At 55.9% G+C, this 23903-nt stretch overlaps 1 protein-coding gene across 2 annotated transcripts; it reads right to left on the reverse strand.

Annotated features, from left to right (window-relative positions):
- Positions 1-41: 41 nt before the first annotated feature.
- On the reverse strand, positions 42-23903 carry MYH6 (myosin heavy chain 6; the record flags this gene model as incomplete). Of its 2 annotated transcripts, none has more annotated exons than XM_081228601.1 (37): positions 42-62; positions 427-561; positions 1238-1333; positions 2934-3209; positions 3422-3547; positions 4420-4623; positions 4864-5172; positions 6081-6205; positions 6337-6502; positions 6676-6859; positions 7405-7601; positions 7964-8082; positions 8174-8300; positions 8644-9033; positions 11167-11257; positions 11483-11628; positions 11914-12090; positions 12240-12482; positions 12629-12884; positions 14138-14274; positions 14559-14682; positions 14828-14945; positions 15036-15123; positions 15414-15484; positions 16175-16484; positions 17668-17838; positions 18122-18390; positions 18948-19086; positions 19171-19274; positions 19707-19805; positions 20072-20135; positions 21079-21171; positions 21439-21547; positions 21833-21860; positions 21958-22114; positions 22359-22502; positions 23703-23903. In XM_081228601.1, 37 exons carry the CDS (start codon positions 23901-23903, stop codon positions 42-44), a joined length of 5814 nt encoding a protein of 1937 aa, XP_081084727.1. The 2 variants fall into 2 exon arrangements, with proteins under 2 accessions (XP_081084727.1, XP_081084726.1); XM_081228600.1 differs by having other exon boundaries at positions 42-65.

Here is a 23903-nt window from a genome sequence, read left to right on the forward strand (position 1 = left end):
TGTTTATTGCAGGTCAGCAAGAGCGAGGTTCAGAGGTAGTGTCACTCCTCATCGTGCATTTTTTGCTGAGAAAGAATAAAAGGTGTGAGGGGGCAGCTGGCGGGAGGGAGGAAGGGTGTGGGGAGGAATCTCTAGGGCTTTGAGGGGCCTAAGGGAGATGCCCTTAGTGGGGAGAGGTTCAGGCCTCAGGGATCTTGGGGTCCCATTTAGGGGTCCTTGTGGTTCGGGGGGGGTGGGACTGGGCTTTCTAAGGAGGTTCCAGTCTGTGGGGGGGCTTCTCTGAGCAGGAGGGGGGATGCTCAGGTGTGAGTGCTGTGGGACCCTCAGGGCTATCCAAATACAGGGGGAGGAGTGCCCACTAAGAGGGCACTGACATTGGGGCCGCGCTGCTGGGGGGTGAGTAGCAGGGTCTGGGGAGGGACCCACCTTGGCGCCGATGTCGCGGCTCTTGGCCCGCAGCTTGTTGACCTGGGACTCGGCGATGTCCGCCCGCTCCTCTGCCTCATCCAGCTCGTGCTGCACCTTGCGGAACTTGGACAGGTTGGTGTTGGCCTGTTCCTCCTGCGGGGGTTTGGGGGGCGGGAGGATGAGGCGAGAAGGGGCCCAGCCTCCTAGTCTGTCCCTGACCAGGGGCTCAGTGCTCTTACCCCTCACCCGTGTTCCTGCAACAGCCTTGCCAAGGGTGTCCTGCTCCTGGCTTGGCCCCCTCCTCAAACTTGTCCAGCACTCAGACTCCCAGCCACTCACTGCCCAAGAGGAATCCCACGCTGCCTGGTCTCCCTGCCCTCAGAATCCAGCTTCACCTCACCTGTCCAAATGTGACTCTGACAGTGCTCCTGGACCGCCGGGGGTTCCTGCACAGGTGTGCTCATCAGCACGTCACATCCACACTTCTGTGCTCACCCGGATGTCCTCCCCACTGTGCTATGCCTGCTCAGGTCCTCTTCCAGGCCCAGTTCTCCTGCCACCTTCCAGCCTTCAGCACTGGCTGGCCCCCTGACCTGCATCAGCAGCTGCACTGCCTTCTCTTGGGCTTACCGGTATATGGATTATAAGCAGCTTGTGGGCAGGTCCTGGGTGGAATAAGCTTTGCTCTTATTAACTTAGAGTGCCTGACACAGCTCTGAGTTTGAGAGTTAAAGTGAACAGCAAACCCTCCATCCAGGCCTCACGCTGGGGTGGACACTTGTTGGTTCTGACACATAGGAGGGGTGTGTGGAGAAAACCATGAACTCACCGCCTCCTCGGCCTGGCGCTTGTAGGCCTTGACCTTCAGCTGCAGCTTGTCCACCAGGTCCTGCAGCCGCAGCAGGTTCTTCTTATCCTCCTCCGTCTGGGGGCATATGGGCGGGAGAAGCCAGTTTTAGGGGCGGGGGCAGAAGCGATTATCTCTCCCTCCCTCACCACCCCATCTTCTCCTCACGCCTTAGCTGCTCTTCCCTCCAACAGGTCAGGTCAAAGAGGTGGTGGGGAGGGCTTCCCTGGTGGCGCAGTGGTTGAGAGTCCGCCTGCCGATGCAGGGGACACGGGTTCGTGCCCCAGTCCGGGAAGATCCCACATGCCGTGGAGCAGCTGGGCCTGTGAACCGTGGCTGCTGAGCCTGCGCGTCCGGAGCCTGTGCTCCGCAACGGGAGAGGCCACAACAGTGAGAGGCCCGCGTACCGCAAAAAAAAAAAGAGGTGGTGGGGAAACTTCATCTCTGACACTGCTTATAGGTCAAAGGGCACGGCAAGGTCCTCAGTCCAGGATCTAAAAAGCAAGGAGGGCTGTGGCCTTAAGGTGAGAAATGGGAGGAGGGGCTCGGAACCAAATGGGATTTCTTCATCTGATAATATGGAAACATCAGGGCTGTTCCAGCTCTAATCTGGAGCACCAGAGGTGCTCTTGGCCAGTGGTTCTGGAGTGAGCAGAGAGGACTAATGATGAAAGCAGAAAGAAGGGATTATCATAATCCAGATCATTCTAATCTATCATAACCCAATATACGTTGTACTGGGTCACGTATTGGGCACCAGGATCACTGGCTCCAATGTCACGTGATCATTCCTGATCATTGCATGTGCTAGGACGCTACTTCCACTTATGCCCACAATACACCTGAAGTTCTACATCTGTATCTCTTCCCTGTGCCTCCCATATCCAGCTGTCAAATGGACCAATACCCCCTTCCTCTGTCTCTCCTGCCCAGGCACACTGTGAAAATAACAGGTCAGAGGCATAAGCTCTGAGCTATACAGATGGAGGGCTTAGAACATTTTGGGATTTCTTTCTCCAAGGCCTTCTGTTTGTTGTCCCAGAAGTTCCATGGAAGATCTGAGCCTTTTCCCATCCTTGACTTTTATCACTAAAATGCCACACAATGCCCCTGCCTCTGAGACTGGTGGAAAGATTGCTTGGACTGCTCTGAAGCCTTCATGGTAGTGCTTCAGGTTATTAAAAAACTGGGGAGGGCTTCCCTGGTGGCGCAGTGGTTGAGAGTCCGCCTGCCGATGCAGAGAACGCGGGTTCGTGCCCCGGTCCGGGAAGATCCTACATGCCGCGGAGCGGCTGGGCCCGTGAGCCATGGCCGCTGAGCCTGCGCGTCCGGAGCCTGTGCCCCGCAACGGGAGAGGCCACAACAGTGAGAGGCCCACGTACCACAAAACAAACAAACAAACAAACAAACAAACAAAAACTGGGGAAATGCTGGTTCAAAGAGCTTTCAAGAAGTAGAAGTAGATTCTCCCTTCGCTAGAAACATTCATGGACTCAAGCCAAACAGTCTCCAGAGATTGTGAAAGAAAATTAATCTCAAGACAGCTTCTCAAGGAGCAGGTGGCAGGAGGGCTGGGTGGCTCTGTGTGGGGCCGGTGTGGGTCAGGAGGAGGGGCGAGGGATGCGCTTTCATGTCCACTCCTAAGGGCCCGGCCCCAGAGCAGCGGCCGCGCCCACACCTGGTAGGTGAGCTCCTTGATGCGACGCTCGCTCTTCCTCATGCCCTTGATGGACTCTGCGTTGCGCTTCTGCTCGCCTTCCAGCTCATTCTCCAGCTCCCGCACCCGGGCCTCCAGCTTCTGCAGCTGCTTCTTGCCGCCCTTGAGGGCGATCTGCTCGGCCTCGTCCAGCCGGTGCTGCAGGTCCTTGATGGTCTGCTCCATGTTCTTCTTCATGCGCTCCAGGTGCGCACTGGTGTCCTGCTCCTTCTTCAGCTCCTCCGCCATCATGGCGGCCTGTGCACGGCAGAGAGTGTAAAGGAACAGGGCCCCGGGGCCCCTTCTTTCCCATCAAGGATCACCTCTTGCCCATCCTGCCATTTGCTCCCCGAGGCCCTCAAACCCACAGAGTGGCAGAGTCGCCGCTGTTACAGCACAGTGGCCTGGCCTGGACCCACAGCCCTGGTTTGAGTCTTTTGGGGAGGGCAAGGAGGGGAGCGGTCACTCACATCCGTGATGGCCTTCTTGGCCTTCTCCTCGGCGTTCCTGCACTCTTGCACTGCCTCCTCCACTTCGCTCTGAAGCTGGGACAGGTCTGACTCCATCTTCTTCTTCTGGTTGATGAGGCTGGTGTTCTAGATAAAGGTAAAGAAAACTACTGAATGTATGCTTTGCTGCCTGATTCTACACTTTTACCCAGAGAAAATTAGAACGGGTCATTTTTAAAAAACATGTCTTGCTTTTAGTATTTTCCTTGCTTTGCACCTGCTTTCTCTTTTCCTGTGAAAATAGATATATTCTACACATTATATCTAAAGGGACTCAGCTCTGAAGAAAGACTTCAAGCAGGAAGGGGTCTGTACTTCTACTCCTGAGCTCTGTAGTAACATGTCTGTGCAGGAGTATGAAAATATTCCAAGGAAAATGGGAAAAACTTGGTTAAAGGGACTGTATCCTGGAAGTGATTATAGTTATAGAACGAGTTGGGTAAGGAAGAGAGGACCACATCAGTGGGTGATGTCATTCCCATATGTACTAGATTACGGAACAAAACTCCACAGGGCAGTGCAGTGAGATGGACATAAAAACCGACTATAGCTGAAAACAGTGTATATGGGATTGCAGAAAAATGGTGTTCTGTGGAGAATTTGGTTTGCAAGTAGATGCAGTTGTGCTTCTTTCAACTCCAAAAGTCCCATTTTAATACAGCAAGCTGAGGCTGGCTGTCTTCTAGATGTAGGATATCACATAACAGCATGCATTCCATGACTCCCAGATCTGTGATTTTGCCAGGCACCACCAATCCACCATGACACTCTTAGCTTTTAAGTGTAGACCCCTTTCTCAAGGTTGTGGTTCCGCAGCCATGACTAACAGAGGCGAGCTGGTCCAAGAGATGAAATAATTTATGATCCAGGTTGGACATATGCTTTCTCAGGGCATCTGATTCAGAGCATTGCTAGGTGTCCTGGCTCTGCTGCTCGGCAGGTTTCTCCTGGCCTCTCACCTGGGAGTGCAGCAGCTGCACCCGCTCACTGGTCTCGATCAGCTCCTGCTCGGCCAGCTTCCGGGACCGCTCCGTCTGCTCCACCACGGCCCGCAGCTCCTCCAGCTCGGCCTGCAGCAGGTTGTTGCGCCGCTCCACGATGGCGATGTTCTCCTTCAGGTCATCGTTGGCACGGACCGCGTCATCCAGCTGGATCTGGGTGTCCTGCGCATCAGGAGAGTGGGCGTGAGAGAGGCGGCTGGGCTCTGGCCCATCAGAAGGCTGTCAGCTGAACTGGATGCTGTGGAGAGCCCCTGGCGGTGGCTCAGGTGGGACCTGTGGAAGGTGTCTGCGACGGCCCCGGGGCAGGAGGGATCTGGTGCTGTGATGGGATGCCACCCCCCAACTCGGCCACCAACCCTCTCTGGGTGAGGTGACTTCCTGCTTCCAAGAGTCACCAGGTACCTTCAGCAAGCTCTGGAGGCTCTTGACTTGCTTCTGGGCCTCGGCGGCCACGCGGTTGGCGTGGCTGAGCTGGATCTCCATCTCGTTGAGGTCGCCCTCCATCTTCTTCTTCACCCGCAGGGCCTCGTTGCGGCTGCGCGTCTCCGCGTCCAGGGAGGTCTGCAGGGAGTCCACCACCCGCAGGTGGTTGCGCTTCGCCTGCTCCATCTCCTCGTCCTTCTCTGCCAGCTTCCGCTCCATCTCTGCCTTGATCTGGTTGAACTCCAGCTGGGCCCGCAGGATCTTGCCCTCCTCGTGCTCCAGGGAGGCCTGGAGGGGAGAGGGACCGAAGTTGACAGTCAGGGCACAGGGTACATTGGGGAGGGAGGCTGGGAGGATGCAAGGTGTCACCCAGGAGGGGAAGAGCTGAGAAGAGATGGGGAGGGGGGACCCCTGCATCCCAGGCCATCCGGCTGCTCTGGGGGAGGAAGTGCTGGATATCCCCGGTTTCCTCTGTCAAGGAAAGGGTTCTGAGCTCACAATTGTCAAGACCCTCCAGCACCAACACTGCATGATCCTGACACATCTAAAATATCATAGAAAAGGGAAGGATTTTTACAACCACAAATTCAAACATTTCTCTTTGTTTCCCAGGCCCCTCACCCTGTAGTGAAAAAAGTTAGAAGCCCCAAATCTCAGGGCTATCGCTAGGTTCTTACAAATGAACAGTAACAATAGCTAATATATATTAAGCGCTTAAGCACGTTACCTCATTTAATCTTCATAATAGTCATGCGTAAAATCTCATGAGGTATGTACAACTGATGCCATTTTACAGATGAGAAAACCGAGGTACAGATAGCTTAAGGAACTTGCCCAATGACAAAGTGGTGGTCCTGAAGCCAAGTTTCAAACTCAAGTCTGTTTGAGTCTGGAGCCCATGCTCCCACCCCCTGTCTGAGGGGTTGTTATGATGGCCAGGTTTCAACTTTATAAACCCAGTGGGAAACAAACCTATGATCAAGCTGTGTGTGGCATTTTCCTTTGCACAGACCTTGGCTTTGGAGGTAGTCATGGGTAGTGGGTATATGACCTTGGACTAAGAATAAGGAGCTGATAGATTTTGTCTTGGGTCAGCATCACCCCCAGGTGAGGGAGAGTGCGGAGTCAGAGACAGGAGGGCGGGGGTGGGTAGGAGAGGGTCGGAGGCAGGGGTGCAGGCAGAGCCAGGCCCTCACCTCGGCCTCCTCCAGGGCCGACTGCAGCTCCAGCTTCTCAGCCTCCAGCTGCTTGCGGACCTTCTCCAGCTCGTGGATGGTCTTTCCACTGGAGCCCAGCTGCTCAGTCAGGTCGGAGATCTCCTCTGTGGGAGGGGCGGGCCGCTCAGCTGGGGGCAGCCGGGGTCCAACGCGGGGCACGCCTCTAGGAGCCGCTGGGTGGCGCCACGTGCGGACCCTCCCTGCCCCGCCCCCGCCCCCGGCCTGGGCCCCGCACCCTGCAGGTTCTTGTTCTCCCGCTTGAAGGTCTCCAGCTGCTCCAGGGACTCCTCGTAGGCGTTCTTGAGCTTGAAGAGCTCGGTGCTGAGGGAGCGCGCCTCCTTCTGCGAGGACTCCAGCTCCGACTGCGACTCCTCGTACTTCTGCTTCCACTCGGCCAGGATCTGCGGGGACAGGACGCGGCTCACCGGGCAGCCCCAGCCCCACCTCCAGGGGCGCCCAGGCCCCTCTCCTGGGCTCAGCCTCCTCCCAGCCTCTGCCTCCTGGGAGGACGTTCCTGACTCCCGCCTGCCCGCCTGCTCTGGCCCCTGGCTGCGAGCCCCCAGCCTGGGCCCACCTTGTCGAAGTTCCTCTGCTTCTTGTCCAGGGCCGCGGCGGCCGCGTTGGAGCGCTCCACGTCCACCATCAGGTCTTCGATCTCATTCTGCAGCCGGTGCTTGGTCTTCTCCAGCGAGGAGCACTTGGCGTTGACGGCCTCGACGGCCTCCTCCGCGTCCTGCAGCCTCTGGGCCAGCTTCTTCCTGCCCGGGGCGGTTGGGTGTATGTGTGTCACTCTACCTGGGAACCGTGGGGCCTTGGGACGGCCCCTCCCTGAACTGCCCGATGAGGAGGGCCCGGCCCTCCCACCCAGCTCCTTGGGACACTGAGCAGCCCTTCAGGCCCTGGAACCCCAGCCTCCAGGGAGCCAGGGCTTCGGGTGCTTAGAACAGAGGCTCTTCCCTACGGGGAGCGGCATCAGGGTGGCAGCCCTCACCTCTCCCCACCCAGGCTGATCGGCGGTAGCTCCTCTGACCAACAAGCTTTTTGCTCGTCTTATACGTGAGCATCAGGTATAACCCGGGCCAAAAGCTCGCCCGTCACAGGAAGTGAGTCAGGGCCAGCCAGGGTTCACTCAGAGCGCAGGACCCCAGCTCCCTCGCAAGCACCTGTATTGCCCACCACGTTTCTCCCTACCTCCTCTCTTCCGCCTCAAATCTGCCTCCCGTGCCCACTCTGCCTGTCTCTACCCATGTCCTCTTGAGCCTTCCTCTCTTAGAAGCAGGGTGGGGGGCTGCCCAGGACTCACTTGGCCTCCTCCAGCTCCTCGGTCCTCTGGATGGCGTCCGTCTCATACTTGGTCCTCCACTGGGCCACCTCCGAGTTGGCCTTGGACAGGACGCGCTGCAGCTCGGCCTTGGCCTCCGTCTCCTCCTCGTATTGCTCCCGCAGCAGGTCACAGTCGTGCCGGGCTGACTGCAGCGCGTGGGCCAGGGCGTTCTTCGCCTGAGAGGGGCGGCACCGGGAGGCGGGCTCAGCGTCTGGGAAGGTGGGAGGGAAGGCCCTCTCCCCATTCTCCAGATCCTTTTCATATCTATGAACTTCAACCAAGCCCCGGCCTCCTGCAGGGTGAGGGCTGGTGTGGAATCTCAACATCTTAAGGTACCTTCCCAGTTTGCCCATCCCTTGCAAATAAGAAAGGAGGCGCTCAGTGATGTTCGGGTGTGGCTTAGCGGAAGAGTAGAAGAACCTGGCCTGGAGGTTTTTTCATTACAGAGGCCTCTCTGCAGCTTCCAGGTTCCATTTCTGAGGTTGGTTGCCCCAGGGCTGCCATCAATCCTGTCCGCTGCCCCGTAGCCGGGCCTCACCTTGCCCTCCTCCTCCAGCTGCCTCTTGAGGTCCTCCAGCTGCTGGGTGTAGGAGAGCTTCCCTCGGGTCAGCTGGGAGATCAGAGCCTCCTTTTCCTCCAGTTGCCGGGACAGCTCACCTGCAGGTGGGAACAAGCGTTTGTGGGCCATGGAAGGGGGCAGCTGATGCTCTTCCGTGAGGCAGGCGCAGGGCTGGTTAGGGGCACCCACCGTTCTCCGTCTGCAGCTTGGCTCGCTGGGTGGAGAAGTCATTGAGGGAGCGCTGGGCCTCTTCTAGCTTCGCCCGGTACTCGTTGGCCTGGTCCTCCAGTGTCCGGGACACCTTCTCCAGGTTTGCCTTCAGGCGGTAAGGGACAAGAGAAAGGTGAATGTGGGAGGGGCTGGGTTGACTGGAGGAAGGAAGGGAGGGCCAAGGTTGGGGAGAGCACAGAGGCAGGGGGTGGGGGGTGAAATGGGGCGGGGCTGGAGGGGCACAATCTGGAGAGGATGCATGAATTAAAGAAGGGAGAGATGGTGAGGAGATGGAGACACAGGTGGAGGGCAAGGCAGGTGCAAGGGAGAGAGGCCAGAGGGTGACGAAGGGAGTGAGAATAAAAGCGATGGCAGAGAGGAAGTGGAAGGAAGGCGCACTGCGAGGCTGTGAGGGAGGAGAGGGCGAGGAGAGGAGAGCAGAGGCCCACCTTGGCCTTGATGATCTGCTCCATGTTGGAGGTGACGTCGTCCAGCTCCAGCTTGAACTCGCTCTTCTCCTTCTCCAGCTTCTGCTTCACGCGCTGCAGGTTGTCGATCTGCTCGCCCAGCTCGGCCACGCTGTCGGCGTGCTTCTTGCGCAGGGCGGCCGCCGTGGCCTCGTGCTGCAGCGTGGCCTCCTCCAGGTCCCGCCTCATCTTCTGAAACTCAGCCTCGCGCTTCTTGTTCATCTCGATCTGCACAGACGTGGCCCCGCCGGCCTCCTCCAGCCGCTCACTGATCTCCTCCAGCTCCCGGGACAGGTCTGAGCGCAGCTTCTCCACCTTGGCCCGGGCAGTGCGCTCGGCCTCCAGCTCTTCCTCCAGCTCCTCGATGCGTGCCTGGGCAGGGTATAGGGGGCTCAGACCCACCGCCTGACCCCTCCATCAGAGCCCCCTCCCCAGGGCTCTAGAAGGCTCCTGGCCAAAGCACCCAGGTCCTGCAGAGCAGTGGTTCTCACCAGGGGACATTCTGTGCCCCAGGGGACAGTCAACGAGGCCTGTAGACATTTTTGATGGTCATGACTTGGGGAGGGGGTGTTGCTACTGGCATCTAGTGGGCAGGGGCCGGGGAGGTTGCCAAACATCCTATAGTGCACGGACCGTCAGTGGGAATTTGGTTGAAGCCAAACCTTCAAGGCATTTCCTGGAGGGGCATCTCAGACCCAGTCTGAGCATCTGCAGCCCTGAATCCTGAGAATCTGTGTTCAGAGAGGGATCTTGAGATCCCGTGAGGTCTTGGGTCTCAAAGATTCCACAGATTCACTAGGCTCTGCTCTGCTAATGATAAGGCAGGAAAGCTGGTGCTTGTATTTTACAAATATTTGCAACAATGTGCCTCCAAATAATCAAAAACTTTTGTAATCTTCCGAATTAACCACAAACTCCAATCAACCATATTCCTCACTCTCCAGGGCTTACTTTATTTATGCCCAGGGCTGGGTTCCAGCTTAATTGTTCCCTTCCAGGCCAGGTGAGTGCTAGCAGGGTGCCCTCCTCTGTATCATGTCCTTACCTCATTATTTTCTGGCCTTAGCCTTGGCCTGACTAAATTGGCAGAATGTCCCATTTACAATTTTGATCTGTTGTCTGACTAGGAAGGAGCAAAGGGGAGGATTGGTGGGATCCCTTCATCTGCGGTTATGGAGGGTGTTGATGGAATGTGTGTGAGGGGGTCCTGGGAGAAGGAGAGAGAGGACCACCACACCCCTGCTCCCAGGATGGAGAATGGGGACTGAGTGCAAGAGCTTGGGCAGGAAGAAGGAGGAGCCACAGCCCATTGCCAAGACCTGGTGAGGATAACGGCACAGTTGTTCTGGGTTCAACAGTCAAAGAGGTTGCCCAGACCAGGGTAGGAGAACCTGGGGACGTCCTAATATTCACGCTAAAACCCAGAAGGGGCACCCAAGAAGATGGGAGGGAAGAGTATCACTGAAGGCAGACCAGCCCCTGAGCAGCCCCCAGAGGAGGGGAATTGTGTTCATGTGTCACTTGCACCCTGGGCTATCGACCCTGAATGCTGAGGGGAGATCAGTTCTCTCCACTAGTGGTCTCATAAGAAAATGAGAGGATAAATAGCTGAGTCCCTGTGGCCTTGGAGTCACTATGTCCAGATGTGGCCGTGTAGCTTCTGCAGCTATGAAATGGGAATGAGAGTACCTGCCTTCCTTGCTTCCAGGGCTCTTCTGACAAACTTGGGACTAAAAGTACATTAAAATTCAGGGTGCATTAAAGGCAAGGGAGACTCTGGCTGTGAATCCAGTCTCCTCCTGCAGAGGGATGAGAAAGCCATGCGAAAGACAAAAGAACATCTTCTTGCAAGTGGCTGGCTCACTTCTCTAGCCTGAGCTATATTAAAATAACATATATATGTTGCCTCCTGGTTGACAAAGTGGGCTCCTATACAATATCTCTCTGCAAGGCAGGGGTCATTAGTCCCATTTTACAGACGAGAGGAGAATCTGAGGCTCAGGAGGGGGAGTGACTTGCTCAAGTTTGCAGGAGTTGACTCCATATCACGGTGCTCTGTGGGGATCCAGCCTGAGTTAGTGGCTAGGGTAAATACCTGGGAAGAATAAGAACAGAGCTTCCCATGGGAAGGTGCTCCATGAAGGCCCTTCTCACCCCCATGAAGCAGGGAGAAGCACCAAAAGTAAGGGTTAGAGGAGGACGGAGCCCTACCAATTGTCCCAGAGCAGAAAACCCATGAGGTGGAGCATAGCTCAGCAAGAGAAGCCCTTTTAGTAAGTATGATCCCCACCCTCTCCCCCAAATAGTCCCCCAAATAGCTGAAATAAGACATTATTGCTCTAATGGGGGAAGGCTGATGTTCCCGAGTGCCTGTGAGTCAGGGCTGTTGGGGCCTCCGGGCGGCTTGGAGTTCTAGATACTGTCTAGAACCCTAAGCAGCTCCTACAGCCTCAGCTGCCTCAGCGCCATTGAGCTCCTGGGTGGCTACACCCAGAAGAACTTCACCTGGTTTTCCTTCAGTTTCTTCTGCAGCTGAAGGGCCAGTGCCTGCTCATCCTCTATCTTACTGTTCAGCTGATTAACGTCAAACTCCTTCCTGGAGGAGAAGAGGGTGACAGGTGGTTTTCCTTTCTCTGTGCCCATCCTCTCCTTCTGCCTCGGCAGGCAAGGACCAGTCCCCTCCCCCGGCCCCGAGGGTGAAGGTGGGGGGCGGGGGCTGTGTGGCCGGAGCAGCCTTGGCCAGAGGTGCTGCAGCACCTTGCACTCTAAACCTCAGGCCAGACACCCTCAGTAGCCCTTCCTGGCCGCCGCAGGCTCCTACTTCTTGAGCTTTTCTTCCAGCTGCAGCTTGTCATTCTCTAGGTCCATGTTGCTTTCCTGGGTCAGCTTCAGGTCACCCTCCAGCTTCCGCTTGGCTCGCTCCAGGTCCATGCGCACCTTCTTCTCCTGCTCCAGGGATCCCTCCAGCTGGTGGAGAAAAGAAAATGAACAGGGTGTAGGAAACCTGAGATCCACAGTGCATCCTCTTCTGCTCCCTTCTAAACCCAAAGTCCAATGGGATTGGTAGTCAGACCAGCAGAGTTAGCCCTGCAAGCATGAAGGATTAGAGACCCAGCCTAGTGAGGCACTGCAGAAAGAAAAGGGCCCCAGGGGTCATGAAAGTTAGTTCTAGGGATTGGGAACCCCTTGGCCATTGGTGTTGCCTGAAAAATCCCAACCTGAGAGGGATGGAGCATGGTTGTTACTACTCACATCATCCACCTGCTGCTCCAATTTGACCTTAGACTTGGTCAGGGTGTTGACCTTGTCTTCCTCAGCCTGAAGGTCATCCAGGGCTTGTTGGTGGGCCTCTTGCAGAGCTTTCTTCTCCTTGGTTAGCTTGGCAATGATCTCGTCCAGCCCAGCCATCTCCTCTGTCAGGTTCTTCACCTGTTGACCAAGAACCCCATCCCCTTTAGGGTCAAAGGTCACCAACCTGGAGACATCTGTGGAGACCTCCAATGCCAAGGACCGGGGCCACACTCAGGTCTGGGAATCCTGAGGAGACTTGGGCTGGAGCCAGAGGGAGCTGCCCTCACCTTGTTCTCTGTTGCGTGCTTCTCCTTCTCCACCTTGGCCAGCGTCAGCTCCAGGTCATCAATGTCCCTCTTGAGCTCAGAGCACTCGTCTTCCAGCTTGCGCTTCTTGGCCGTGAGCTCGGCGTTCATCTCCTCCTCGTCCTCCAGCCTCTCGGTCATCTCCTTCACCTTGGCCTCCAGCTGGATCTTGTTCTTGATCAGCTGGTCGCAGCGCTCTTCCGCATCGTTGAGGTTGTCTTGTTCCTGGGAGAAGAGGACAGAGAGGAGAGATGGTGATGAAAGAGAGAAGAGATCCAGGGTCTTAAAGAGAGCCAGAGCTCTGAGACTCATAGTCCCTGGTGATGAGACGGGCTATAATCCAGGGGAGGGGAGAGGAGAAATGGTCTCACCGCCTGCACTTGGAGCTGCAGGTCGTTCTTCTCCTGCAGCAGGGACACCATCTTCTCCTCCAGATCCTTGCGTCGAGCCTCCGACTTCTCCAGCGTCTCTTTGAGGCGCCCAAACTCCTCCTTCATGGTGGCCATCTCCTTCTCTGTCTCCGCGCTCTTCAGCAGCGGTTTGATCTTGAAGTAGAGCTTCATCCAGGGCCAGTTCTTGACCCCCATGAAGGCCCGAATGTTCCACTGGATTACCAGCAGGGCATCCCTGGCAAAGAAACATGGAGGCAGGGAAGGGCACTGTAAAAGAGCACTTCGCAATCATGGGGCCAGCAGCACTCGGCTCCCAGCACATCTAAGCAAGTTTGTAGGCACCTGAGGGCAGGAACCCTGTCTTGTAGCCTTGATAGGCAACCCCACCTCAGCATAACCACACTGAACATGGAGTTGCTCCATAAATATTTATTAATTGATCAATTCAACAAAAGGGCAGTTTTTATCTTCCTTACTGGAGTATTAGTAGCTATGGAAGCTACCACTTGCAGAATGTCTACTGTGTTCGGTGTTTCTAATCTCATAAGAACCTCAAGCATGTTAAAAATATGATATTTTCCATTTATGAATATCTATAATATATGTGTAAGTCATGAAGCATGAAACAAAATGATTGTCCGTGAACTCATCACCCAAACAAGAACTAGAGCATTGCCATCACTGATTCTACCTGTGGGCTCCACCCCATCCCCTTTCCTGGTCCTTCCACCAGAAGCAGCCACTACCTTGAATCTTGTGTTTTTTGTTTCCTAACTTTTTCAAAAAATATTTTAACCATATATGTATGCATCTTTTAACAATATGCTATTTTAAAAATTATTTCTGACCTTTATAAAAATTGCATCACACAATAGGTATCCTTCTGTGACTTGCTTTTTTTACTCAGCAATATGCTCTTAAGGTTCAAACATATTGTACCATGTAGTTTTGGTTCCCTCCTTTTTCGTTTCTTTATAATATTCCCCTGAATGAGTATACTACTATTCACCCATTCTCCTGTGGATGAAAATTCAAGTTGTTTCCAGATCTTTGCTATTTTGACCAATGTTACTATAAAGTTTCTTTTTTGTCTCATGTTGAATATGTGCAGGAGTTACTCTGTGGGAATGCACTCAGGAGTGGAAAGGTATGTAACTGTTCAGCTTTAAAAGAAAATGATACGTTGTTTTCCAAAGAGATTGCACACATTTACACATCCATAAGCAGTGAGTCAGACTTTTTGATTTTTGTCAATCTAGTGTTTAAAAATGGTATCTCATTGGAGTCTTAATTTGTATTTCCCTAAGGGGAATTTTCTTTTTTAAAGAATTCAAAATGAGACCCAGAGTGGCAAAGTCACTTGCTCAGGCTGGCTAGTAAGTGGTGGAGCCAGGATTTGAATTTAGGTCTCCTGACCCATGCCACTTCGCTCTGCTTGTCTGCCTCTTACATCTCTGGGAGTGCCTCTCTCTTTCCCTCCAGCCTCACCTGCGCTCCAAGATCTTCTTGAACTCAATGCGCATGAGCTGACCCCGGGCTTGTGCCTGGATGCGGGTGATGATGCGGCTCAGCCTCTCATCCCGCATCTCCTCCAGCAGCCCCAGCAGCCCCGCCTTGAAGAACACCTGGGGGTGAGGGGTAGAGACAAGGGGGCCACAGCCTCAGAGAAGGGTAGCCAGGGTGGAGGGAGAGTGTGGGAGACCCTGGCTCAACTTCCCAGGGCCCTGTTATCCACACATCCTAGACCTGGGAGTGAAATGTGAAAAACAAGACAGAAAGGAAGCCTGGGTTCCAGCCCTTGGTTGATACGGGTAGCCAGGAATCAGGGGTCTGCCTTCCAAACTCCCAACTGGTCCACTCAGCATGGTCACACATCTTGCAACGCCACCCTACTGGGCTCTGGACTCACCTTGGTGTGGCCAAACTTGTACTGGTTGTGGTCAATGTCCAGGGAGCCCAGCAGCTTCTCTGTCCCTTTCCTGCTGTCAATGAACTGGCCCTCGGGGATGGCTGCCGGGTTCAGGATGCGGTACCTGGGAGGGAGGTGCCCGTAGTTACCCACGTTCTGCACTGATCTTCTCTGCCCAGAGAATCTGAGGCCACCTGAAGACTCCCCTCCCACCCGAGGCTGCCCATGCTCCCCCTGTTCCCTGAGCCCTGGAGGGCCCTAGTACTCACCTCTGCCGGAAGTCCCCGTAGAGAATGCGGTTGGGGAAGCCCTTCCTGCAGATGCGGATGCCCTCCAGCACGCCATTGCAGCGCAGCTGGTGCATGACCAGGGGATTGTCCATCACCCCTGTGGCAGGAAGGGAGAGGGAGGGCATCAGCCTTAGGGCAAGTGGATGCCAAGTGCCCTCTCCAGACTAGAACCTTGTGCATTGCTCACCGGGAGCCTTCCGTTCATTGGGGATGATGCAGCGCACAAAGTGAGGGTGGGTGGTCCTCAGGTTGGTCATCAGCTTATTCAGATTCTCCTGGGGGTGGATGAGAGTTGGAGGTCAGGAGCCACAGGGACCATCCCTTTGGTCCCTGAGCCCTGGGACCCAGACAACCTGTCACCAGAACCCTCAAAGGGATAGGGAGCTGATACATAATTTATGATGTGAGTTCAGGCTTGTATAGAATTTACACGCCAAAAACGACCACATAACTCTAGCTTCTTTCCTCTCTAAACTCAGAGCATCAGGTTAGGGTGGTGCAGACAAAATGCTCTGGGCTGGGCCTGTCCACCACAAGTCTCTTGGCATCTCTGGGCCCTTCTTACCCGGTGGAGGGCTGATACTGTCTGAAATGATGAGCCCTTTTTCTTGCCTCCTTTGCCTTTACTGCTGTCCCCTAATAACAAGAGAAGGAATGATAAACAAGGGCTTGAACACAGAGGAGCCCTTGGGTAGGGGCAAGGCTCTGCTGCTCACTAGATGTGTGACTTTGGGCAAATAATTCTCTAAGTCTCAGTTTTCTCATGAGGAGGAGAAGAAGATTAGAAAAGATCAAGCATGGAGCGTGCCCTTCCGGTGCCTGGCACAAAGCAAGCATTGAAATAATATCAGTGCTTTCTCTTCCCATTCCCTTCTAACCCCTACCCATGCTTACATCTTTCCACTTTCTACTTTTCTTCTTGTACTTTACCCTCATCGTTTCAATTCACACCCTTTCTCTTCCTTCTCTGAACTGGAGGCTCGTTTGTTCTACTGTATGTTCAGTGATCCTCTCAACATTTACTGTGACCTCCTGCAGGCACGGCTCCATGCCAGGCCTGCGGCAGTGATGTGCTGCCCCCCTCACTGATCTTCAGTTGCTCAGAGTCTTGAAGAGATGCACAGCATGTACAACAACGTCCATAACCCAATGGGCAAAATGGCACTTCCACAGAAGGGGTAGAGATGGGCCGCTGTGGGATCTCCTGACCCCCTCCCATGGCTCACGGGCTCCCTCCTGCCTTTAGAGTTGTGTGCTTTGAAGCAGCGGGATCCTGGCCCCTTGCACCTCCAGAACTGCTCTGGCAGTGCAGGGCTGCCCTCTTACCGACATCAGTGGAGGCATACGAGGAGAAGAGTGTGGCCATGAGCTTGAGGGAGGACTTCTGGTACAAGCCCACTACCGTCTCGTTGAGCGGGTCTTTGTTCTTCTCCAGCCAGCCTGTGATGTTGTAGTCCACGGTGCCAGCGTAGTGGATCAGGGAGAAGTGGGCTTCCGGCTTCCCCTTGATATTACGCGGCTTCTGGAAGTTGTTGGACTTGCCCAGGTGGTTGTCGTACAGCTTGGCCTTGAAGGTCATGTCAGTGGCCTTGGGGAACATGCACTCCTCCTCCAGGATGGACATGATGCCCATGGGCTGATGGCGGGGTGGGGAGGGGGAGAGCATCACTGAGTGCACTCCCAGGCTTGCAGAGTCCCATACCCCGACAGAGGAGAGACTGCAGCCCAGTGTAGCAGGCAGGCCACAGAGAGCCCAAGCTGGTACCTCGTGTCCCAATACAGGAAGCCAATATTCCTGGAGTTAACCTAAATCCGAATACGTTCAGATCTGGCCAATGTAACCTCTTTCTGCCCCAGTGGACCCAGAGAAGAGCCCTGTACTCCCAATCCCCAGCCCCCGGCCCCACCAGGGCTCAAGAACAGCCCCTTCTTCCTGAATGGCTCCCTGCGTGGGGTGAAGGCTGGGACAGAAGTGTGTCAGAGGCGCCAGACCACAGGGCAGGCCAGACTCGTGCCTATATGACGGGTAACAATCGTTCAAGGAACGGTTAGAGGGATCGGGTTCTGCACAGTGTCCTGCACTTCAGAAAGTGTAGCAGCTCTTGACTTTTCTTGGGACAGGGATCCTACTGAGAATTTGGCGAATCCAAAGACTCCCTCCCCAGAAAAATGCACATACACACGCATACTTGCATATACACCTCGCCCACCACCAGTCCACACACACTTCTACATACAATTTCAGGGAAATCTGAGGCCTCTGGAAGAGCAGCACCCTGGATAACTACGCAAAGCTTGTGGGGAAGGCCCTGTTTTCTGACTGGCCGTGGCTGGGCTGGGGGAGGGGCAGCTGCTGCGGCCTCTGGCCTCCATCAGCAATGGAGCCCTGGGAGCAAGTCAGCACTGGGAGCCTCCCACCAGCTCCGTCCTGTCTCCTCTGAGGAACCTCCATAGATAAGAGGAGCTGAAAACAGGCTTATCCTCAGCCAACAGGGAGAGGATGGGAAGCCAACATGTCTAGTTTCAGCCTAGTTTCTTCCCATGAATGATGCTTCTCATGGGGTGTCAGAGGGGCCAGGAGCCCTCTCCTTCACTACATCCCCCTCTTAAGACCCTGGGAGGTGTCCACCAGACAGAACAAGGTCTTAGGTGCTGGGGAGAGAAGGAAGGGCTGGACCTGTGTATGCTTCTGATGTCACAGTGTGTGAAAGCAGGGCTTGGGATTCTGGGGACTAGTTTCCTGGGTGTAGAGGGACAGGGCTGCCACTTTGTCTGGGATGGCAGGTGAAGGGGACCGTGTGGAGGGGCCGAATCGGTACCTTCTCGATGAGGTCGATGCAGGCCTGCAGGTCCATGCCGAAGTCGATGAACTCCCACTCGATACCCTCCTTCTTGTATTCCTCCTGTTCTAGCACGAACATGTGGTGGTTGAAGAACTGCTGCAGCTTCTCGTTGGTGAAGTTGATACAGAGCTGCTCAAAGCTGTTGAACTACAGAGCGGGGGGTGGGGGAGGGGAGCGGGTCAGGCGGGCAGCTGTCCGTGGCCCATGGGGTGGGCCCAGGGCTGCGTCCAGCCCGGCAAGGGGTGCAGCTTGTCCCTCCCCTCCCCTGTCAGGGCGGGGAGGGAGAGCCCCCTGAAGACACATGACCGCCTCCACCACTGCGGAGCCCACCGCCGTCCCCGCGCCTGGCCTGCAGCCGGCTCAGCCAGCAGTGGCTGCCTGTGCGAACCAGTGAGTTATGGTTCTCCCGGCCCCGGGGCTCCCCACTCACGTCGAAGATCTCGAAGCCGGCAATGTCCAGGACGCCTATGAAGTACTGGCGCGGCTGCTTGGTCTCCAGGGTGGCGTTGATCCGCGTCACCATCCAGTTGAACATCTTCTCGTACACGGCCTTGGCCAGCGCCCCGATGGAGTAGTACACCTGCTGGACATTCTGCCCCTTGGTGACGTACTCATTGCCCACCTTCACTCGAGGGTGGCACAGCCCCTTGAGCAGGTCGGCTGAGTTCAGCCCCATGAGGTAGGCGGACTTATCAGCATCTGGTGGAGAAGGAAAGGGATAAGCAAGCACTTTCAGCAGACCCTCTTTCCCTGCCCAGGACCATCAGGTCCTACCTCTCTCGTTAAACAGTTGCAAATAGGGACTTCCCTGGTGGCACAGGTTTAAGAATCCGCTTGCCAATGCAGGGGACACGGGTTCAATTCCTGGTCTGCGAAGATCCCACATGCCGTGGAGCAACTAAGCCTGCGAGCCACAACTACTGAGCTTGCGCTCTAGAGCCCACGAGCCACAACTACTGAGCCCACGTGCCGCAACTACTGAAGCCCACGCTCTTAGAGCCCGTGCTCCGCAACAAGAGAAGCCGCCGCAATGAGAAGCCCGCACACCGCAACGAAGAGTAGCCCCGCTCACCCCAACTAGAGAAAGCCCGCACGCAGCAACGAAGACCCAACGCAGCCAAAAAAAAAAAAATCGTTGAAAGGCACCCCTTTTGGACACAGAATGGGAGACTGTGCTCCTAGAGGACTGTCTCTGCATGACTGGCAGACACCCATCCCCTCAGGCCTTCTCAGCGCCTGCTCTCCTGTCCTCGAACCTTCAGTGCCGTCGGGCTCGGCCTGCTCCTCCCGCTGCTTCTGCTTGAACTTCATGTTTCCGTAGTGCATGATGGCGCCCGTCAGCTTGTAGACGCCGGCCTTTTCCTCAGGAGTGAAGCCCAGCACGTCGAAGGCGCTCTGGGGCAGGGCGAGAGAGGCAGAGTGAGTGACGGGGCGGGCGGCCCAGGAGCCCCGGGACCCGCCCACTGCCTCCTCGCTCACATCCGTGGCCGCCAGCTCCTCGGAGTCGTCGATGGAGGCCACGGACACCTCCCCCTGAGACACGAAGGCGTAGTCGTAGGGGTTGTTGGTGACCAGCAGCATGTCTGTCCAGGCGAGGGACAGGGCAGGGGACAAGGGGGTGGGAGGGGGCACGGTGGGGGGGAGGGGTGGGGAGAAGGGAAGAGCGGGAGCAGGTAGAGAGGAGGACCGTCAGCAAGGACCAAGGGGAGGACCCAGAAGAAAAGGAAAAGTGGGCGGTGAGGACCCAGGGTGGAAGGATGGTGGGCGAATGACAGGTGGGAGAAGGGGAGGCAAATGCAGAGGAGAAGGAGTAAAGTAGCAAGGAAGGGTGGAAAGGGAGGCAAGAATTGACACAGGGGAGTCCAAGGTGAGGGAGGAAGAGAAAGGCAATGGGCAGATGGAAGGAGGGGGGGTGAGCAGGCTGGCGGGACGGGTGAGGAGGAGGAGGGATCTGCCCTGCACAGGCGGGCTTGCGGAGGGCGCTGGGGGCAGCAGGGCCATCGGGCTGGGCTCACCCAGCAGCTCTGGCTTCTTGTTGGACAGGATCTGGTAGAAGATGTGGTAGTTCCTCTCAGCCTTCAGCTGGAAGATCACCCGGGACTTCTCCAGGAGATCTGAAGTGAGGAGAGGGGAGGAAGGCAGGTAAGGAGGGAAAGAGCCAAGCCAGCAAAAGGGTGGAGGTCAGGGGAGAAGAGCTCTCCCGGCAAGTGGAGAGAGCCAGGGGAAAGATACGGTTGAAAGGAAGAAGAATTCTAAAGCCAAGAGGCAAATGTAGACAGAGACAGAAGATGGAGGGGAAATGTTGAGGTGGGGCATCCAGCGGGAATGAAGGCAGAGGTGGAGCACCCGGAGGTGTGGGCAGGGCTCCCCACGTACTCACAGGTTTCTATGTCTGCAGAAGCCAACTTTCCAGTGGCTCCAAAGTGGATCCTGATGAATTTCCCCTGGGGGCAGATGGGACAAAGAGTGAGAGAACTGGCCACAAGAGACACATGGAGATCCTGGACCTCATTGCAACCCAGAATGCCCTGGACGGTTCTGGAAATGTAAATGACTTCTTTGGAATCCCAGTTTAGTATCAGTAAAACAGGGAAGAGGATGCCCATCCCCACATGCCACCCAGGGATCTCTGAGCAGAAGCAACACAGGAGGGGACTTCCCTGGTGGTCCAGCTGTTAGGACTCTGCTCTCCCAATGCAGGGGGCCCAGGTTCAATCCCTGGTCAGGGAACTATCAATAGATCCTGCACGCCACAACTAAAGATCCCGCCTGCCACAGTGAAGATCCCACGTGCCACAACTAAAGACCCAGCTCAGCCAAATAAATAAATAAATAAATATTTTTTAAAAAAAGAAAGAAATGACACAGGAATGAGCACTGATAGAATGTGTCCTGCTTATACCTCTGATATGATCTCTTGTAATCCTCCCAATAACCAGCAAGGTAGATACTACTACCTCTGTCTCACTGATGAAGGAACTGGGGCTCAGAGAGGTGTGGGGACTTGCTGGGCAGATGGAATGCTGGGGAATTGGCTCCAACGCCCATGTTCTCTTCCCACTTCCAGTGTGGAAGAGCTTTGGAAACAGTCATAAGGAAAATCTAGAATGTGACCCAAATCAGCCCTGTTACTCGGCTCTGGAACAGCTGTGGTGGCTCTGGGTCTCTTTTCTTGAGTTCCCAGCACTTGGGGGGCCGGGCTGAGTGGAGAGGGTTTGGAGTGTGTGTGTGTGTGTGTGTGTGTGTGTGTGTGTGTGTGTGTTATTTGATATCCCCAAACCAAATGCAGGACAATCAACCAGGTGGGGTGACTGTTGGCAAAACTGCACCCCCCTTTTTTTTGCTGAGGCCGCATGAGGCCCGTTGGCAGGGGTCAGGTGCACTCACGAAGCGGGAGGAGTTGTCGTTCCGGACGGTCTTGGCGTTGCCGAAGGCCTCCAGGGCGGGGTTGGCCTGGATGATCTGGTCCTCCAGGGTGCCCTGCAGAGGGAGCAGAGTGCGAGGCTGCATCTCCAGTCCACCTCCAGGTGGTGGTGGGGAGGGCGGGTGTGTGGCTGGATGAACTGCTGGGGGGTCTGCAGCTCCAACGCATCATATTCAGACCTCAGAGTGTGTGTCTCCTGCCAGGTAGGTCTTGAGTACTGGGCTCAGGGGTGCAGTCTTCACTGTTTCCCAGGGCAGGGCTAGGGGTCCCCTGGTCAGCCCGCCCCCAGTCCCCCTCTGCTGAGCCCGTGGCCCACCCGGCACCTTGGTTGCATTGACGTCCTTCTTGCCTCGGTCACCTATGGCTGCGATGCTGGCAAAGTACTGGATGACACGTTTCGTGTTCACAGTCTTCCCTGCCCCAGATTCTCCACTGGGGGCAACAGGGACCCATCAGAACCCAGATTCCCACCACCCTCCATTCGAAGTTCAGCACTGCACCCCCCTCTCTCAGAGTCCCAGCCATCTAATCTCCTCCCCCGAGGCCCAGCTCCCTGGAGAGTCTGCCCAGCACTGTAGGTCACTCCGGCACTCCTCGGAGAGCCCAGTTCCTTGCAGTCTCCGCCTTAAACCTTTCCTCCCCACCCCATCACCCCCAGGAATCAGCCTGGGTCCCCCCCAGCCCACGCCCCTCTGTGGGTGGATGGTGTTTGCTCACGTGATGAGGATTGACTGGTTCTCCCGATCTGGAAGAGAAAAGAGCAGAGGCAATGGGGTCAGGGCTGAGGGCCCAGGTCCATGGGTGTGGGGCTGAGGGGCCACAGGTCAGAGCAGCCGGCTCACCTGTCAGCATGTACTGGTAGGCGTTGTCGGAGATGGAGAAGATATGGGGCGGCGCCTCGCTCCTCTTCTTGCCCCGGTAGGCGGCCACCACCTCGGCGTTGTACACCGGCAGCCACTTGTAGGGGTTGACGGTGACGCAGAAGAGGCCCGAGTAGGTCTGAAGCAGGAGATAGGGCAGTCATGAGAAGTTGGAAGGGAGAGCCTGGGATGGGCAGTGGTGACAGGCAGAGGAGTCCCTGGTCAGCCCAGCTGGCTCCTCTCTTCCTGCAGCTGACCAGGGATGGGATGGGGGCAGAGAGCCGTTTGGGAGAGTTCCAACCTCCTCCCAGTGAGAGAATCGCCCCGGCCTACTTTGGACTCTGTGCAGGACAGGCTGCCCGCCATGTGCAGGACACACTCACGTAGATCATCCAGGCTGCGTAGCGCTCCTTGAGGTTGAAAAGCACCGCAGGCTCGTGCAGGAAGGTCAGCATGGCCATGTCCTCGATCTTGTCGAACTTGGGCGGGTTCTGCTGCAACACCTGGTCCTCCTTCACGGTCACTGTCTGGGGAGGGGGTGGGGCAGTAGGACAGGGGTGACCACACTCCCACCAGGACCCTTGCCAGCCTCGCCCACTTACCTCCTCCCAGAATACAGGCTGTGACCTGGCCTCGTTCCCCTAGCTCTTCTCTCACCAGTGCCTGGGCCCTAGCCCATAGCTCCCCATGACACCAGATAATCTACCTGCCCACTGTCTCTCCCTTCCTAGGAACTGTCCTAGAGTCCCTGTGTCTTGCCAGTTCCCCAGACCCTGTGCCCATGAGCATCACCTTTCAGTCCCTGCTTAATTGTCTAAGGCTGGCCACTCTCTGACCTGTGCACACACACCTTACCCTGACTCTGGGGGGCAGTACTTCAGGGCATCAATTGCTCAGGGCAAACCTTGCCACTAACGGAAAAACATCTCACCCATCTACCCTACACTCTTCACTGGTCACTGTCAAATGGTTTGATCGCCACTGGTCAGTTTGCCGTGCCCTGACGTCATGAGATCCTGCAAGTAGGTATTCCAACATTTTTTTACAGTGGAGAAAGCTGTAGATCAATAACTAAATGATTTGCCAGCATGGTGGCTGCTAGTGGCAGAGCTGGGTTCAGGGTCAAAGTCCCCAGAGGTTGTGGCCTGTTATTACACACCTCAATGGGACGCAACAGTCAGCCAGCATGTCTGCGAGACACACGGTTCTGAGCCACTGCTGCTGAGCAGTGGCAGTTCTCGTGGCTGGCATGAGGGACCAGGGCTGTGGATTTCTGAGTGTCAGTTGTCAGCCCTGGACTGAGCATTCCACTTAAGAGTTCCTGCTCTTTGCGTTCATCGGTAAAAGTTTGCTCTTGGTATGGCTGGGGAGGACTGGGGAGACTCGGTTCATGGAGGAAGCTGAGGCAGAGTGGAGGGATGCAGGTTTGAGAAGGGAGCTTCATTTGATGCTGTGTCTATGCCCTCTTTATCTAAAAGTCCCCTCTGAGGAGGAAACCAGCTGAGGTTTTCAGCTGCCAACATCCTCTCTGGCAACGGGCTGGCGTGGGGCCTTGTTACACCTGCTCAGACCTAACAAGAAAGGTCAGTTCTCACTCAGAGGCTGGGCTTCTCGAGGGGGGCTCATCCAGCACCCCCCCTGGCTTTGGCTCTTCTCCAGAGCCCCTCAGGTCCCACTGCATGTGGCTCCACCCCTGCACCCACCACCCTGTGCTGTGCCCCACGCACCTTGCCATTCTCTGTCTCGGCAGTGACCTTGCCTCCCTCCCGGGACAAGATCTTGGCCTTGACAAACTCTTCCTTGTCATCCGGCACGAAGCACTCAGTGCGGATGTCGAAAGGCCGGGTCTGGGCCTCTAGACGCTCCTTCTCTGACTTGCGGAGGTACTGGGCCGCCGCCCCAAAATCGGCCATCTGGGCATCGGTCAT

This window comes from Mesoplodon bidens, assembly GCF_964165515.1.
Source record: "Mesoplodon bidens genome assembly, chromosome: 3".
Taxonomy (NCBI): domain Eukaryota; kingdom Metazoa; phylum Chordata; class Mammalia; order Artiodactyla; family Ziphiidae; genus Mesoplodon; species Mesoplodon bidens.